The sequence below is a fragment of the Pelodiscus sinensis genome, chromosome 2, assembly GCF_052426305.1.
Source record: "Pelodiscus sinensis isolate ZL-2025 chromosome 2, ASM5242630v1, whole genome shotgun sequence".
In the NCBI taxonomy this organism is placed as follows: Eukaryota; Metazoa; Chordata; order Testudines; family Trionychidae; genus Pelodiscus; species Pelodiscus sinensis.
In genome coordinates, this window is record NC_143053.1 from 84,765,912 (window position 1) to 84,784,012 (window position 18,101).

The 18,101-nt window shown below is 46.6% G+C and overlaps 1 protein-coding gene across 3 annotated transcripts; it reads right to left on the minus strand.

Annotated features, from left to right (window-relative positions):
* Positions 1 to 6,918: 6,918 nt before the first annotated feature.
* TMEM200C (transmembrane protein 200C) lies at positions 6,919 to 15,007 on the minus strand. 3 transcript variants are annotated; one of them, XM_006138992.5, is made up of 3 exons: positions 14,464 to 15,006; positions 12,381 to 12,481; positions 6,919 to 11,583 (listed from the first exon to the last, which is right to left on the minus strand). In XM_006138992.5, exon 3 carries the CDS (start codon positions 11,538 to 11,540, stop codon positions 9,984 to 9,986), a length of 1,557 nt encoding a protein of 518 aa, XP_006139054.2. In that variant the 5' UTR covers positions 11,541 to 11,583; positions 12,381 to 12,481; positions 14,464 to 15,006; the 3' UTR covers positions 6,919 to 9,983. The 3 variants fall into 3 exon arrangements, with proteins under 3 accessions (XP_006139054.2, XP_006139053.2, XP_075777060.2); XM_006138991.5 differs by having other exon boundaries at positions 12,381 to 12,485; XM_075920945.2 differs by lacking the exon at positions 12,381 to 12,481 and having other exon boundaries at positions 14,464 to 15,007.
* Between the last annotated feature and the right edge of the window lie 3,094 nt (positions 15,008 to 18,101).

Sequence of the window (18,101 nt, forward strand, 5' to 3'; positions counted from 1 at the left end):
GTCACCTCCCCCCACATTGTTGGGGAATCTGGCCAGGATACGCCTGGCGTTAGCCTCCAAGAGAGCGGGATTGTGGATGAGGTGGAGCAGGAGGCCAGCCAGGTGACCATGCTCACCAGCCAGCCAGGACCTGCTCCTCACCCTGGAACAAGTTCCCCTACTCCACGATGTCTCCCAGGCTTCAGACAAACCTGGAGAGGGCACTTCAGGTGAGTTCTATAACTTTCTCTATCTACACATGGGCGCAGTTGAAGGGCTACGAGGGGCTGCACACACCATGCTTGGCCTACTCAGCCTGGGGGCTGCACAGCAGCCTGTGCAGGTGGGTGCACATTGAGTGCCAGCCTGAAACACTCAGCCCCATGATACTCTCACAGAAACCCATCAGTACTTCACACAATGTTCCTGGAGAGGTAGCCTCTGTGATGGGACACCTTCCCACGACAAGCCACCACTAAGGAGTCTGAGGTCATGGAACAACACACTCATGTTGCATATGGCACAGGCTCATGCCGGTACACAGGCAACATCCACTCCCAATCGAGCATGGCGATGAGGAGACTGATCCTGGGCATGGGAACCAGCTGGAGGAAAGAAGAGGAGGGGAACCTGTAGCATTCTCTCTGGCAAGTGGTGTTGCTGTTCCCCCAACAGCCTCTCCTCCTCCAGCAGGCAGGGATACACCTTCTCTCTCTGTGGGACGCTGGCAGCACTGGATCCAGCATGTGCAGGACACAGTAAGAAGCTGAGCTGCTCTGTTCCCACTCGCACCAGCAGGCTCCTGGCCTGGCACCTTCCCATGCCTGCTTGTCCCTGGGCCATGGGTATAGCAATGCTCCCTTGGGATATCTGTGCCCCTGCTGGAAAGTGCCCACTGTCTAGGCAAGAGGTGGCCTTGCTCAAAGCACATTGCCATCATCTGAGCTGAGACCTTTGGTGTCGGCTCAGAGGTTAGGGCTAGTTTTCATACACAGTGTCTCCTGGGATGACTGCCCCTGTAACTTTTCTTCACAGTTGGGTCAGCTGGGAGGGTGGCACGTCCACCACCTCCCATGCTGTCTTTCTGGATCCATGGGATCCGCAGGAAGAAAAGAACTTGCAAGGACCTGATGTGGGAGCAGACGGCCTGCCTGCAGTCCCTCATCCAGGGACTCAATGAAGAGTGCCAGGACTGGACTGCCAACCGGGTGGAGCACTGGGCTGACCGGGAACAACAGAAGGCCACCTGGAACCAGCTTGTGTGCCAGCACGATGCCGTGTGCTCCTTTCTCACCTCGGTGATGGAGTGCATGGCATTGTCCATGGAGTGGGCCACCAGCCACCTCTCCAGCTCCCCTCAGAAACTGCGGGGGCCTCAGACCTGAGGCAGTGGGACCTCTCAGGCAGCTGAAGCTTGCCAACCACCTGGAGGCAGGCACCAGTCCCAGCCCCATCCCTGAGCCTCCTCCCCTCTCCTCCATTTTAGGTTCTTTTCCCAGTCCCTTCCCCGTTGTAAATCCCCTCCCACAATAAACAGTCCTGTTGTTTCAAAAAAGAAGGCTTTATTACAGAAGGCTCTTCAGGGGATGGGGGAAGGTGGGAAGGGAGGGCAGGGGAAGGGAGGGGTGTGGGAGGAAAGGCACACAGAGGGAATGCAGAGGCTCCTTGTGGAAAGGCACAGGGGACAGTCTCATAGTTGACCTTGCATGAAACTTTTCCTCAAGGCCTCCTTGATGAGTGCAGCCCCTTGATGTGTTCTGATGGCGCTGCTGTCCAGCTATTCAAATGCCCTTGCCAGCTGTTCAGCCTGTGCCCCCAACCTGGCAGGAAAGTCTCCCCCTTGCTCTCACCTAGGTTGTGGAGTACTTTGCAGACTGTACCATGAAATGGATGTTGAGCTCGCTGAGGTCTGAGCAGGTAAGGAGACTCCTGAACCTCCCTTTTATATGGCCTAATGCACACTCGACCACCACATGATACCTGCTCAGCCTGGTGTTGAAGTGCTCCTTACTGGGGTCCAGGCTGCATGTGTAGGGCTTCATAAGCCAGGAGAGCAAGAGGTAGGCTGAATTGCCCAGGATCACAATGGGCATGTCCAGCTCCCCAACCTGAAGGTGCTATCGGGGATGAAAGTGATGGCGCACATCTTTTAGAACAGGCATGAGTTCCAGAAGATGCGGTCATCATGCGCCTTTCTCTACCAGCTGACATTGATGTCAGTGAAATGTCCTTTATAATCCACAAGGGCCCGCAGCATCATGGAGAAGTACCCCTTCCTGTTTATGTAATCTGAGGCATGGAGGTCCGGGGCCAGGATAGAGATGACTGTGCCATCTATGCCCCCACCCCCCGCAATTGGGGAAGTCCATGGCGGCAAAGCTGTCAATGATGGTAGACACATTGCCCAGAGTGAGCACCCTCTGTAGCAGCATGTCGTTCATGGCCTTGGCTTCCTGCAGGAGCATGGCCCCAACTGTGGATTTCTTCATGCTGAACTAGTTCCTGATGGAGAGGTAGCTGTTTGGCATGGTGAGCTTCTGCACAGGGATGGCGGGTCACATGTGGGTGTCCTGTCACCTGAGGGCAGGGGTGAGCCACTCGCAGAGCTCCAGGAAGGTGGCCTTCTGCATGCAGAAGTTCTGCAGCCTCTTCTGGTTGTTCCATCGCTGCAGGACGATGCAGTCCCACCAGTCCGAACTGGTCTCTTGCCACTAGAAGTGGTGTTCTGTGGTGTCCAGGATATTGAGGCATGCGCAGCAGCAGGAGCACCAGGACTTGGGTGATCAGGTACTGCAGTTCAGGCTGATCCTCATCCGGCTGGAGCAACATGGGGCGCAGCATGGGGCCTGTGAGACTAGCACAGCTTTGCAGCAGCTGCAGCTCCATGTTGTGAGTGCTATGGTGTCCACAAGGGCAACCAGAACACATTGTGTCCCTTTTGTATCCTGCGAGGGGGGAGGCAGTGGAGGAGTGACGTGTGAGACGTGACCATAGATAGGAGCCTCTGAAAGCACACGTCACAGCTTGCCTGACTGAGAAGCCACAGGAAGCTTCCACCCTCCCTGGTACCCTCCCAGAGTGCTTCTGGGGGCTCTAAATCTGAGGCAGGCTCCAATCAGTGTGAACGCCCTATTTCAAAATAATTCTGACTAATTTTAGTGCTTCCCCATAGTGGGGACATGCTATTTCAGCTTTGTTCAATCAGGTGCTATAATGTCAAATATAGTTATTTTGAAATAATTTCCTAGTGTAGACATGCCCCTTGGGACAGGAAGGAAGTCCATGTAGGTTGCACTGCTAACGTATTCCTGATCCATCCTTAAGCAGCCTTTAGAATTTATTGGCCAGTTTCCCAGAGAAGATGCTGTCAAACTTATTGTCAAAGGTGGGGAATCTAACACTTGTGGACCAGATGCAGCCCCTGGCTTGCCTGGATCTGGCTCCCGAGGCTAGGGCCTCCCCTAGCATTGGAGAGCCCACACTGGCACTTCAGCCCCTCCCCTACATACACATACACACCGCCTCCCCGCAGTCCCCAGCTCCTGACTGATTTTTCTGTGGGTCAGCAGCTCCTGACTCAAAAAAGGTTCCCCTACCTTTTTTACATTTTTAAAAGAAGGTTTAGTTAAGCTCTTAAACTCTGCTCCTTTAAAACCATCTAATTTATCTAACATTAGCTTTCAAAGCCAGTGCCTTTTCTATGGCTTTGAAAGGTGAGTTGCATTTCCTGTGTCTCCATCTTCTTCCTAGCAGGAGGTCTAGTTTAAAGAAGTATCAGCAAAATGTCAGCTGCCATCAGTGGCTTTGCACAGATATTGAACCCATTGTACACTTGAAAACACTGGTTTCAATAAGTATACAGGCTATAAGTCCCCGTGCTTTGTTTTTTTCTACTGTAATTCAAGCTGCCTATCTATACCCTACAATAAACATGGCTACCTCAGTGCCTATTTCTTCCAGCTGACACTAAAAAAACCTCACTACTCCCTCCCAACCTAATTGTCCTTGATGTACTTCAACAGTTCAGTAAAAGCACACGATAGTTCCTCCTTTTACTTGGCCATAACCGCATTCTGGATTAACAGATTCAGTTCCCTTTGGCACCTGAGTTTATTTAGCCCAGAGGACAGATATTACCTTCATAAAAAAGCTGAATGCCCAAAATATCATCTAAAAATCCTACTACAATATATCTTTCTTACATTTTGAGCTTTAACTGAAAATTTTGGTTTGGAATTGGACTCACATTTTCTCAAAACTCAGGAACGGCTGGTTGGATTTAAGGTTCATTCTCTCTAGAACAAATAGCAGGAGAATGTGAAGAGGAGAAAAAAAGAAAACCCCTCAAGTAAATACATCTAAAATAAAGCCTCCTCTGTGCCAGAGAAGGGGAAAAGCAGAAAGTTGATAGGCCTAGATTTGCAGCAGTAATTAGTAATTTTAGATGTCTCCATATTGGGCTGCCCAGTCTCTGAATATCTGGCCACTTGTAAATATCTCTAGCTGGGCACCCAAAATGTAAGGCACCCTTTGAAAATCTTGGCCATCTAGCCTATAAAGCACCTGGCTATGCAGACCTTTTTGCTTGAGGAGCACTGAGAAACTGGTGAAGGGCACAATTTAAATAATAAAAAGGAACCCCTATGATAGATATAAAAAAGTAGTCGAAGCTCTCAAATACTATTTTATTAAGATCTATTCTAGTTGAATAAACTATTGAATTCCCTTCAGCAATATTTGTACCCTTGTGCGTTTGGTTTCTCAAATTAAATAAGTTTACTGACCAGAATATTTGCAGAAATAGTGAAATTTTAAAGACTATTAACAGAAATTGAATTTGAAACACATACATATGAGTACAGTAGTGCCCAAGCATCTGTCAAATCAAGACTGATAGATAAAATAAGAAAATGAGTGATGCATAATAAGGATAAGACTCACACTCTCCATCAACATCACTTCTAATTATCCCCCACCTGCTTGTTTCCTATCTTGGGCCTGGGCCTTACTCAGCCCCTATGCCTCACATTAGTTTCTTCACTTCTGTCACTAACCCCTGAAATGTGAGTTTTTCTAATGTACTTAAATGCTACTATGTTGAAGGTTTCAACATTGAAAAAGTACATAGGGAGTTAATTTTTCCATTGCAGTTTTTCCCCCTGTAGCTGAGGATTAATATAGGTCTCATGCCAGAGATTTAGTCTGCAAATACTCTGTGCCTTGCTCTTAGTCTGAGGGCCCTGTCTGAATCTCTGATTCATTGTTGGTTTGTTTTGGTTTTTAAATAGTTACAAAAGTTTAGATGCAGTCTTTGGGTTATTTTTCTTGACAACCTGAAGCCAGAAACAAACTCAACTGTTTTTGGAGTGAAAGTTTGTGAGCAATTTGATATTTGCAGGTTCCTTCATTCGTCCCTTCCAACCCGCTTCCCCATCTATACACTCACTTGTTAACCGTCAGGCACAACTGAAAACTTTTTATGGATTGTCTGGATGGGTGGGTGCAGAGTAGGATGTGATTTTTATTTTTGTTCTGTATTTTTTATGCCTAAATCCTGGGAGAGGTTCTCTTCTGCTTTGCATTTTGAAATTAAACTACTGCTTGAGTCAAATTAATAATGAAAGGTAGTTGAAGATCTATTTTAGAGTAATCTATTAGAGAACCAAAATGCAGGACAATGTAGCACGTTAAAGACTAACACGGCTACATCTCTACCACTATTAGAGAACATCTATTTGTATTTATTTCCCCAATATGAAGGAAACTGTTAAAATTAATAATAGAAAATCATATCAAGAGCTCTCTTTCATACTTTAAGATTCATGGTCCTAACAAGCTACGTATATTGTCATTATTGAGCACCTATACTATGCCCTGTTAATTATTTTTTAATGTAAAAATTCTTGTGACTGAAGCTAAAGTGAATTGTTTTGGGTTTAGTACACATTGCTGCTACTTCTATGGTGGCCTTGAAAACATACTTGTTAAAACATTTGTGTTTTATAGACTAGATTAAAACAAGTGTCTGTATTGCAAAAGGAAAGTGGCAACATTATGGCCAGTGATATAACTACCTTGAGGAATTCAGGAAGAAACACAACGTTTTCTCAAAGAATTTTTCTTGGCACCTTGGAATAGTTGGTCTCTGCAGGTCTTTTGCTTTTAATAAATTAGCTTAGTGAACACACCTGATAACATAACATTTGTTGTTTTCAAAGAGGGTTTGGAAGAGATACAGATACACTGAGTCCAGATCCTTAGCCCCCATTATGCTGTGCCCCCCATTATGCTGTGCAGTTAGGCATAGATTGTGGGGACGAAGTTGGAAGAAGTGCAATGCCCAGGAGGCGATGGGTGAGAATACAGGGTTAAGAAAGGACAGAAAGAGGAGTGAAACAGAGGTCACGAAAGGCTGGACAAGTGAGGTCTGATTGACAGACATAAGTGATAGGGTTGGGATGGGTCCAGGAGGCAACAGGAAGAGCTGAATGGAAGAGATGAATGTCCAAAAGAGATGGTATTCCTAGAGTTACGTCACCAGGCGAGATGCCATCAAAATGGATTAGGTTATCCCTCTCTATCAATCAATCTCAATTTGACAGCATCACAGACACTGTAATATTACCATCATGAATGTTTGCACATGAAACCTGCTGCTAAGAGTTAAGCATATCCAACCAGATAACAAAACCTTTGACCTGCATTTCCAAACAAAAGTAACAGCTTGAGTTCTGAACAAACTTTACAGAATGCAAGGTCTGCACATAAATTATTCTGTGACTAATTGTAATTAGCAAATAAAGTTGCAAAAATCAAAGGGGCTCATAGGCAATTTGCAAACAGGAAAAAAAAAAGCTCCATTTGTGTATTAAATTAATTGCTACAAGTTATTCACTCAGCTCTACTAGCCACTGAAGTGGAATTGCATTGGTCACCAACATTTTGTTATTTAATATTTTCAGAAACATACAGGGCCAGCTTTAGGCCGATTTGCCCGATTCCCCCAGATTGGGCTCCATGCTTAAAAGGGCTCTGCGCCCTAAAGCCAGAGGGCCCCGTGCCCTAAACCCAGAAGTGTGCTGGCGTGCCGGGCGCACTGCGGGAGGGGGCGTTGGCCCCGGAGGAGGAGTGCAGCGGCTTCTGTGCACTGCAGGAGGGGGAGTCGGCCCCTGGGTTTGGCTGGAAGGCAGGACTCTGCCCTGTAGGTGGGGATTTAAAGGGGCTATGACTTGTTCCTTTGTGTGCTGGGTTTTTTTTGGTCAACAAAAAAAATCCCGGCTGCTTTCGAATTGGACCCCCACACTTCCTATAGCCGGCCCTGGAAACATGGGAGAAGTCTAAATAATTACTTATTGAAAAGGGTGATAATTTAAATTGAGTTGGGCTATTCAAAAAGGCTCCTTATATTCTGACACATTTAACAGACTGAAATATAGATAACAAATTTAATAATCTTAATTAAATAAAATATTTGTGGAAAATCCTCCAACCTCTAGTCAGCAATTTGAAAGTACTTTCCTTCTAATTGCATGAAAAGTTGGGGTCGCATTTTGTGTTATCTTTAAATAAAAGTGATTGTTAGAGCTTAGATGGCCTGATCAATTTTACTGAATGAGAGTAGAAACAGTATGTATGATATTTTTTCAGGTTTATTAAAAAAGAAGTCATTTTCCCACTGTGGACCCAACCCAGCAATGAGATTGGTGGGTAGACTCCTGCTCTGCACCAATGTGAATTTGAACAAGTGTCTTCCCAGAGCAGTATCAAGACAAAACTCCATAACTTTGTAACATTTCTCTCAATGCCTGATAACGCTTTTCTGGTATTAAATTAGATGTCTGCTAGAAATCATGGAAAAAGCATAGAAGAGAAGTTTCCTTCTAAGGCTTAGGCCTGATGTTGAGTCAGTAGTAATCATGTTGAAATCAATTCTGATTAGACTGCCTTCTTACACTGTTAAGCTGTGTGCCCCAGCCATGTTTGTTTATCTTTTTGTAAATTATAAATTCACACTGCAGCCTGCACACAGAGTTTTAAAACATATTTTGGTCCCTTTCATACTGGCTGGCTAAAAAACATTAGCAGTATAACAGAGTTTAATCTGTCTCAGGAGATAGCTGTGTTAGTCTGTAACTATAAAAGTAAGGAGTAGTCCTGTGGCACCTTAGAGACTAACAAAAAGTACATATAGTATCATGAGCTTTCATGGACAAAACTCACTTCTTCAGATGAGCTGCTGTGCAGTTTATATGGTTACTTTACTCGGTTGCCATGGACAGTTCATGAAACGGTGATGCCTGTGCCTTTCTGTTGCAAAAGAGAAATTTCTGCATTGGAAAATGATAGAACCTCAAGATGGCAGTCTCTTATCTGATATTTTGTAAAATTATTCATCTCATATTTAATATTGTTGCTGTTCACACTTCACAATTAAATGTGCTGATTAGTATATATATATATATATATATATTATATTGTACTATAGTTAATGATTAGATGTATACTAAATACTAATGTATTATGGAAACCTTAACTGAGAGAGAGAATCAATGCATTACCTACATGTATTTATTTAATTTCAAATTCTGTGGTTAACATCATGAAACATCATATGCGTATTAAATATATATTTGAAAATTGAGATAGAAAACGTTGTTGGTATCTGAAATTGAGAGTTGAAAGATTTTTCTAGAAAATTAAGCAAATGCCAGTCTTATTGTTGTTATTATTAAAGTTAAATAAGTTCAGTTACCAAATAGCTGTATGATTCATATATTATACATAGTCCAACCATCAGGAAACCTACTATTTTACTCACTCAAGGTGAAATCCTGCCTCCATGGAAGTCTATGGCAAACCTCTTATATAGTTCTGTGGGACTAGTATATAGAACTATTCACATCCTTAAAGTTAAGCATGCGCATAAGTGTTTGCAAGATTGGAGCCTTAATCGTAGAAAAACTTAATCTTACAGTGACTGTTTTAGGTGAAGTCAAAGATCTACAAAATATGGGCCACTGTTTCTGAGACTAATGTATTGTGAAAAATCTTATTTTAATGAAAAGTGAAACCTCAATGAATAGTTCTCTCTAGAAATGTCAAAATCTCTAACTCCTTACCTTCTAAAATTCCAGTTAAACAAGGGTTAGAAATAGAGGCAGAATCTGCTGCTTTTACTAAAGTGCAATGTGCTTAGAGACTAAACCGATATCTTTGTTTTTAAAATATTACTATTACCACATCAAAAGCAACACTAACAACTCATTGTCCTTTATACCTTGTCTCTAACAGTAGTTTGAAACAAAAGTCTTCTTTGTTCTATCAGCACTGTAGGGGGGAGAACTGTTTTAATATAATTAAACATTTTTATTTAAAAATGTTTATTAATGCTATTAGTACAGTTTGATAATACTTCAAAAAGTATCATGTCTTGTTAGGGTCTTCATTTTAAAACTGTAACAGTTCCAATAGATTATTAGAGCTCCGTCCAGCTCCACTTTCTTCCCTTGTCACCTTTCCCATACTTAAACAAATGCTTGTAAGAGTGTTCTTTGTGAAGAAACTTCATCCATAAGGCCCTGCAAATTTTTAGAGTGATTTACCCAAAAAAACAAAGGGGGAGAGATGAGTTTTGCTGAAAGAAGACCACCTTGCTCTGGAGCTAGGACAAGAGCTGATGGTTTCCAAGCAGTTAGTAACAAACCAGAATCAGAGTAATCATGGAAGGGGGGGGGGGGCACTTAGAAAAAAAACTATAAAGTGCACGATTGTCCAAAATTGTATTCATTTGCTCTGAAGAACTTGTTGGACTATTGATATTTAATACAATTTGCATTGCATGAAACATACAATCACAATCGGACAGAAAGATTTGTTGTTGTTGTTTCCTGGTGTCATCAACGGGAATTTATTGAATGCAATTCAAGGATAACATACTGCAGCTCTTTGGATAGTGACCGGGTGCCATCCAACAAGGAGGCAGAGGGCTTGTCCTGATACTTTGTTCAAACGCCTGTGCTTTCTAGTTCCCCACCCTCCAGCTCCGCAGTGGCGTGCGATCTGGAAATCATGAAGAGCTTTTCTTTATTTGTATATCGTCTCTGAAGTTGCTGAGGTTGCGCCACTGTTTTTTCTGTGCTGGCTCCCGCTAGGGGGCAGGTCTCCCCTTGTAGGTCCTCCTCACAGTCTTGGGTTTTACTGGCTGGGGTGTTGGCAATAGACTCCAAGGAGGTGCCTGCCTCCTCCACGGGGGTGTAGCCCTTATTGCTGCAGGATGGCTCGGCCTGGGAGCTCTGGGAGCCTCTACTGGCCGCAGGCGGAGTGCAGGGAGGCGAACCGTCCAGATCCAGGGATTTGGAGTAGGTGGAAGAAGCAGCCTTGGTTAGAAGGCTGGAGTCTCGCTCCCTGCGGGGAGCCCGAGTCTGGGGGGGACCAGGGGAGAGGGGCCGCCTGGTGTCCGGTAGGCAGCTGGTGCTCTGGCGCCTCAGTACTCGCTTGGGCCTGCGTCCCGGGGGGCTGCTACCGCGGAGCTCGCTCAGGCTCAGCTCGAGCTCGCCCCGCAGGCTCGCCCCAGCCCTGGGCTCTCCGGACGGCCGCCTCCAGCCGCCCGCCCCCTCGGCCTGGGCCAGGGGCAGCAGGGTGAAGGCGCTGAGCGAGGAGCCCACCAGGGAGCTGGCGGGGCTGCAGGGCGGGGTGGCGGGGCCCGGCGGGCGGGCGGCCAGGGCGGCTCGCTCCCGGTAGATGCTGTAGACGGCCTCGGCCAGGCTGGGCGGGGAGGCGGAGAAGGAGGCGCAGCGGGAGAGCGGGGCGCCCAGGGCCGGGGGCCAGGAGCTCTGGGCCAGCCGAGCCGCGGCGCCCAGGGCTTCCCCGCCGCCCAGCCCGCGGGCCTGCACGTAGCTGACGAAGCCATTGAGCGGGGCGGCGGCCGGGCCCCCGGCCTCCTTGGCCCGCAGGCTGTGCGCGTCGATGACGGTGGAGTAGAGGTCCCGCAGGTTGATGACCTTGGTCTTGCGGTCGCGGTTCTCGTGCAGCACGGCGTTGGCGCAGATGAAGAGGAAGATGCCGATGCCCATGATGAGGGGCCCCAGCACCTTGAGCTTGTCCGAGTGCAGGTAGCCCGAGAAGAGCTGGAAGAGGAAACCCGCCGAGACAGGGGCCGGCGCGGCGCGGGGGGCGCCCCGGCTGCTGGAGGAGGCGTTGGCCCGAGGGGTGTCCGGGTGGGATCCCCCGTGCGCCCCCGGCTGGCCCCTGGAGCGGTTTTTGGCGGCGCCGCCCTGCGCCGGCAGGTGTCTGCTCCCCCCGACGCTGCCCTCGCGGTAGGCGGGGCTGGGCTTGGGCCAGTAGCCCACCACGGCCAGGGCGATGCCCACCAGCAGCACCAGGATGCCGCAGAGGGCGATGAGCCCCGAGAGGGAGCACAGCTTGAGCTTGCCCTTCACCACCACCACGTCGTTCTTGCGCTTCCTTTTGGCCTTGCGTTTGCGCTTGGGGGCCTGGCTCTGGGGGCGCAGCGGGTCCTGTTTCCTGGCCGAGATCCGCAGGAGGCCTCCAGTGGCGATCATGGCTGGCTCCCCAGGGCACAGCTCCCTAGAGCGGCTCCGGCTCCTGCAGCACAAGGGAGAGAAGAAGGGACAGCGCTGAAGGAGCAGCTCCTCCGGGGGCGCTTCTCAACACCCCACTCCCCCCCCCAACCCAGGCAGGGCGAGCCGGTTGGAGCTAAAGGCCAGGCGAGAAGGGGCTCAGTGGCGCACGGATCGCCATGGCCAAGCTAGCTACGGTAGGTAACCTGGGAAGACAAGTAGCCCTGGGTCTCTCCCATGACGTTGCTCAATTCACTTCTTTGCATACAGCTAATTGATTTCTGCAGACTCCAAATGAGTTAAGGAAGGAGTGTGGTGAGCAGTGCGCAGGGGCTGCAGCATCCTCTGGCTTGATCTGGCTTTCCATCATGCACAGGATTTACTGTTTGGTTCAGTGGCTCTCAGTATCACCAGTGGGCACACTGTTCCAGCACTCTTGAACCAGTGCAAACAAATGGGAGATAAGCCGGGCTGGTCACAGAATTGGTCTCCGGGGAGCCTGCTCCCCTGTAAGAGAAAGAGCTGCTGAGATCTGTCCTGGGCCGTGGTCCTTTAATGAGGTCAAAGGGTGACACTGCACAGTGCAGCCTATGGGGGTGAACAGAACTGGTACGCAGAGCTAGTGCCTTTTAGTGATCTGGTTACTCTGAAAATAAAGCCCAAAGGGCCATATGAATAGTTTTAGCCATGCCATTGATTTCATTACACTGCTCTACACTGCTGAGGGATTTTAACCGATTATATCCTTTTTTGGGTCAGTGAATGGGAAATTAATTACTGGAAATGCAGAAGGGAAGCATTTGAATACCCAGATAATAGTACCTTTTGAAAGCTTCTTCCAGATCATTTCCTTCGTATTTTAGCTGCAGTGATACAGAAACCCATCCTCTTCTGCTTACGGTATGGGTACATCATCTGGACAGCTGCCTGATTTGGAAACATGTATGATGTTCAAAGTAACTGGTTATGTAACAACAATGACTCCCCTCCCCCTCCTCCCTTCATGAGAAAATGTAGCTGGTATATAAAGATAACATGTCCAATCTTATTAGAGGAGTGAATCACCATTTTTAAAAAGAGAGAGAATGTGTCTGGAAACCGGCAAATGAACTAACATTACTTTATTTACGGTATCATCAGGATTCATCATCTGAGTATTCAAATTGCTCGGAGACAACTAAGAATGAGCAATTTACACGGTATTGCAAACCATTCAGGAAAGCTTAGATATGCTGGAGAAGGGCTTTTCTCTCATTTGGGGGGAAGCGTCTAAAATAATTTCCAGGATGGAAACATGACAGCAATTAATGCAGCATGCTTTCTAAAGTTAAATTCCTTGGTTGGAAAGCTAGTGAACAGCATCTAAAAGCTATCTCGTCCTACCCAGCTTCTTCTAAATTTCTTTTCTGTTCGATTCCCAAATCTGATAGTTGTACATTCCATTGGTTCTTAATGTATTTCCCCTGAAAGTGAGGGGGTATCGCTGAGGGCATTGTTTTAAGAGAATCTACAATATATCTGAGTGAATTAATAATGAATGGAGTCTTGCTTCCTCTTTCCTATTGTCAGAGCCTGTAGTTGCTTTTGTTTTAGAATGGTTTGATGCAAAAGTGTAATTATCCGAGCATGATTTCTTTGTCAGCGGTGGCTTAGTTTGTGATCTGGCACTCTCCACTCCACCACTAGACAAGATTCTGTCTCTGTTAAGATGGAAAAACAGATGGCAATCAGACCTGAGCAACGTTTGCAATCAATATTGCCTTGACACTTCGGTTTCAATACGCAGAAACAAGGGTGGATGCGTGGGAGGGGGTTTATTTTAAACCACCAACTATTATTAATGATTGTATTATTAGAAAACAGCCCAAAGTCAAGCAGACTAAAGACATGATATATAATCACATTCCGTATAAACTGGATGTGGTCTGTAATCATCAACAAACTGGTACTTATGTCATAGTGAGCACCATTTAAATAATCCCGAGGATATGGCCGGATCTCAATGACTATTTTAAGGATATTCTGCAAAGACCAAATAGAATTGTTAATCTCACTCAGTCACAGGTTTTCAAACGTACACGCTGGGGGCTGAATTAACATTTTGTTTCCTGGTCACTAATAAGTGAGATTAAGATGCTCCCTTATCTGTTACTGAGCAGTACAAGATGCAGCGTTGTTCAGACTAGTTGTATGCATAGAAAATGGAAGTATACACTCAGTTCGGCAGGGCAATAAAGTGTTGGGAAGGGAATTAAATTGCATCGATTGACCGTTTGCACAGCATCCCCTTAGGATATGCTTTTCCAGCTCGTGGCAAGATGCAATAGATTGGGCGACGCTGAGTAGGGACTAAAGTGTGGTGGCTTGCCACGCTTGGCAGTATTTCTTTCTCCATAAGGGTGTTAGCAAAGTTGCCAGTTGATTTGGGGTGTAGTTTTTCGACGCAGTTTCCAGTGCATCCATGGCTGGCTGGCTGGCAGTCTGCCTATCCAACAAGCTGCCCGCTCGGTAGCTTCTGACAGCACCGCTCGCCAGGTGGGCTGCCAGGTCTTTGAACTTTTGGTCGATTCGCCCCTTGAAGGCTCCGGGCGTGTGCAAACGCCAGCCAGGGGCTCCAAGCCGGCTGGGCACCTACCCCACCCCGAGAGCCATGACTTGCTTTGGCAGCCAACCAGAAGCCCGTTGTTAATTCCCAAACCCGGGTGCCCGTTTTCTAGCCGCATGGCCGCGATGGGGCTGTGTGTGCCGCCTCCGGGAAAGTAAGGGGGCCATTCAACGCGGTGCCTGAATTTCTCCAAGGCAGGGGGAAGCCACGTGAAAATCGCCTCCCCCCCAGACTAGGGTGGCAAACCCTTTCGGGCGCTCAAAATGGCAGCGTGGCAGCGGAGCGGCTCGCCTCACTTACCCAGGCAGGCTGGGGGGGAATCCACGCTGGCCGCCAGGAGCTGCGGCACCATGAAGACACCATGGAGAAACTTTCCAGCCCGAGCGGGCATCTCAGCGCGGGCACAGCCCCTCCGGAGCCTTCCGCTGGCGCGGGCTCATAATCCCGGGCAAGAAAGCGGCAGCGATCGCCCGGCTCCTGTCAGCCGCCTCGGCTCCCGCGGACGGAGCCATCCCCAGGAGTTTCCTAGAAGTGCGGGGCCGGCTCCATGCTTCATCCTTCCCCGCGGGCGTTACGCGTCCCCCCCGGCCAGAGGCAGGCGCCGCCGCCTCCTCCTCCTGCCTGTGGTGGTGGCTGCCGGTGGCTTCGCCAGCCTGGCGGAGTTGCTGCTTTCTGCTGCTGCTGCTCTTGAATGGTGCTCAGGCAGCAGCTGCTGCTGTGCTGGCCGGACTCGGTGCTGTTGCTAGGAAACAGGAGCCATGACACAGGGAAATTGCTGCAGGATGGCAATCATTACCCTCCTAACTCTCCTCTTTAGGAACCGTCCCCCCCCCCCCTTCTTCCCTCAGCGCTTCCTTGCTCTCCCCCCCTCCCCCAGCCTCCCATGGCTGCCGCCTCTTCCACCCTGCCCACCTGCCAGCAACGAGGGGAGCTGGCTAGCCCCCATCCCCTGGCCTGGCCGCCACAAGCAAAGGGAGGGTGCCATGGCATCGTCTGCTGCCAGCCCCGCGGAGGGTCCCAGCTGGCTCGCTTTCCTGCGCTCTCCTTGCAGAACTACCTGGTCTGATAGACGTGGGGCGAGGGGAGATTAAAGACACTCTCAGACATTGGTTCCTTCTCTTTCTTCCCAGCAAATATTTCACTGGGAGGGGGGAGAATCAGGGAAGCACCAAATGCATCATTTTCTAACGTGCTCCCTTTTGTTGTCTGAACACTTTATTTTTTTTGGTCTGAAGTGTGGCTGAAGACAGTGGGGTGGAGGTGTAGTCTCTTCTCTCCTCTTGTCAACAGCCAGCTCTTGTTCGGTCTCCAGACCCAGGCTAATTTTGTCGCCTTAGTCCTTATAAATCTCAATTCCTTGGGCTTCCTTCCTGAGCAGCAGGCAGAAGGAAAAGTGGGAGGATTTTTGTGTATGTGCACTAGAAATAATATCCAAGTAACTTTGCGGTCATTTCTCCCTTCCTATGCTCTCCCCTGGTACATGAAACAGGAGAGAGCTGGTGTTTTCAAGATGAAATGATTCTGCTTGAAAAGGGGAGACAGACGCAGGGAGATCGAGAGGACTTCTTTTTGTAACCCTAGAAGTGATCCAAGAAACAGATTAAAAGAGAGAGAATGTAAAAAAGGAAGAAAGCAATATTGTGATAACCAAGTTTGAGACTCGGCCTTTATAGAGCCCAGGAAATAAAATTCAGCTTTGAGCATCTTTGGGAAGATATTTGTTAAATTGAAGGTACACAAAGCTGTGTGACTGAAGGGCCCAGAAGACATTCCACTGTGTCTCACTGCAGTGTTTTCCTGACACCTACCATGAGGTAATAGACCCTTGGATGATTGCACTGGGTGTAAATCAGGGGAGAACTTACTTTTTATTTGATGCTCATGGCTGGCTAGAAAGGCAGGTTAAACAAACAGCCAAGTGAAGGTGGAAGTCTCCGTGTCTAATTGGGATTTCACTGATGTTTTATGTTGCAGGGCTTCTGGAACTGAGAGATTGCACCTGCCTTTTTTGTGAAAGTGGCCTGCATGCTATTCAAGTTAGAGAGGGTTCTGGCCTCTGATCAAACAGCTCTTTCTCCCCCACTGCTGCTTGATCTAGTGTGAGGCATGAATATGTTGCATTCAACTAAGTACAAGTCTCTGTGGGACAATAAAAGGAAAATGTTGAATCTGAAACTGGGATTTAAAGAATCTCAGGCTCTACACAGAATGGAAGAGTGGTAGGAAGAGGTTAAATATGCATTTCTTCAGGTTTTCTCTTTTGAACCCAGCTATGATTGCCTGATTTGAGAATAAACACATTGTGAAGGGGCATACTTCCTATGTGCATTTTAATCTCTGCTGAAAGCTGTATTGCCAAAATAGCTTAGGGCAGTTTCCCCCAGTGCACATTAAACTTTTCCTTCTGAAACAGGGCCTAAATCTAACATTCGGTATTCAAGGGCTGCATTTCAAACTGCACTTTGAAATATTTAATTGAACCTGAGTCTTCTGACATTCAGTAATTTGCTTTGTTTTCAGCCCAGGATATCAGAGGAAACCAAACATATCACATCTGTTTCCACTGGAGACCTGTCTCACATCAATAACACAGCATCACCAGACTCTCCCTGATGAGCCCTTGAGATAGAGAAAAATACAGTTTTTATGGGGAAAAGAGACCCTTTCCCTACCTGATTCACTTGTTCTATTTCTGTCAAGCCAAACCATTTTATTTATACCTTATCCCAATAGCTTCAACATTTTTGATTCACTAGGCCATCTCCTTGGTACTTAAGGTTTTCAAAAGATACCAAAGGGCATTGTAATCTAGTCCAGGGACTGAGACGAGAAAGGCAGCTAAGCTTTTGATGATCCCAACAATACTATAATAAAGTTGATAAAGTGATACAATAATATAAATGCTAGCTGTATAATCACAAGAGTTGGACTTTGATCTCACATTATATACAGCCCATCCTTATAATCACCAACCTGGCTCCTTATGGCAAATTACAATGCTGAGTTATAAACCAATAAACTACTGTGCCTTCTGGTTTCCTAAGAAACTTATTTAAAACATGGATCAAACATTTACTGTTCCATTTTCTTATTTCATTTGGATGTTTTTTGGGAAGGTGGCTTTTGTACTCCCAGAAGTGATGGATGAGCAGTGGAGGTGGATGGGAAACTTTCTATTGATTTGGTTTGCTATTTGGCTGAGTGAATTTGTAATTGTCTGTGTAATGTTCGTACTAATTGCTTAATGCTGCTAGCAGATCTCATGTGTGTTATCCATATACAATTATTTAATGCTTTTGGATGATCATTATGTCATGAGACTAATTAACCTAGAGCCCTTAGTATGAGTATATTTTATTGTGCTTATCTGAATAAATAAACCCGTTAAGGTACAGCTAAAATATATGAAACTCAAGAAGCATAAAGAAAACAGCAAAAATTTCTGTAACCTTACACACCTATGAGAAATACAGCTCTTGGGACTATGTGGTTGATTTAAAATATGTTTGTTTGGATTATGTTTAATGGTTAATTCAGATATCTAAAGCCCACTATTTCAGACAGTCTAACACTATGGAGGCACTGATAGTAACTCCACAGTTAAGATTGCATTGGGATTTGCATCTATAGCAGATCTTTTGATTCATACTTGAATAAGTGTTTTTTTTTTATATTTGGCACATTTTTTCTTCAAATACAATTGCATTTTTAATGTAGTTTTTGCACAGGGAATGTGCAAAAATAGTCCCTCTTCAAAATTTTGCATGTACTCCTCCCATTTGCATTCTTTTAACTCAACACATATGTGGGAATGAGGGTATGTCTACACTACAGGGTTTTTGTTTTTTTTGGAAAAATGGTAATTTTTCCAAAAAAACTTCAATTACTTCCATACTGCAATCGTGTTCTTCCGAAAGAAAATCAAAAGAACAGAGGGG

Bases quoted from the DNA above. Each gene is read 5' to 3' on its own strand.
- TMEM200C (XM_075920945.2), bottom strand. From the start codon at position 11,540: ATGATCGCCACTGGAGGCCTCCTGCGGATCTCGGCCAGGAAACAGGAC.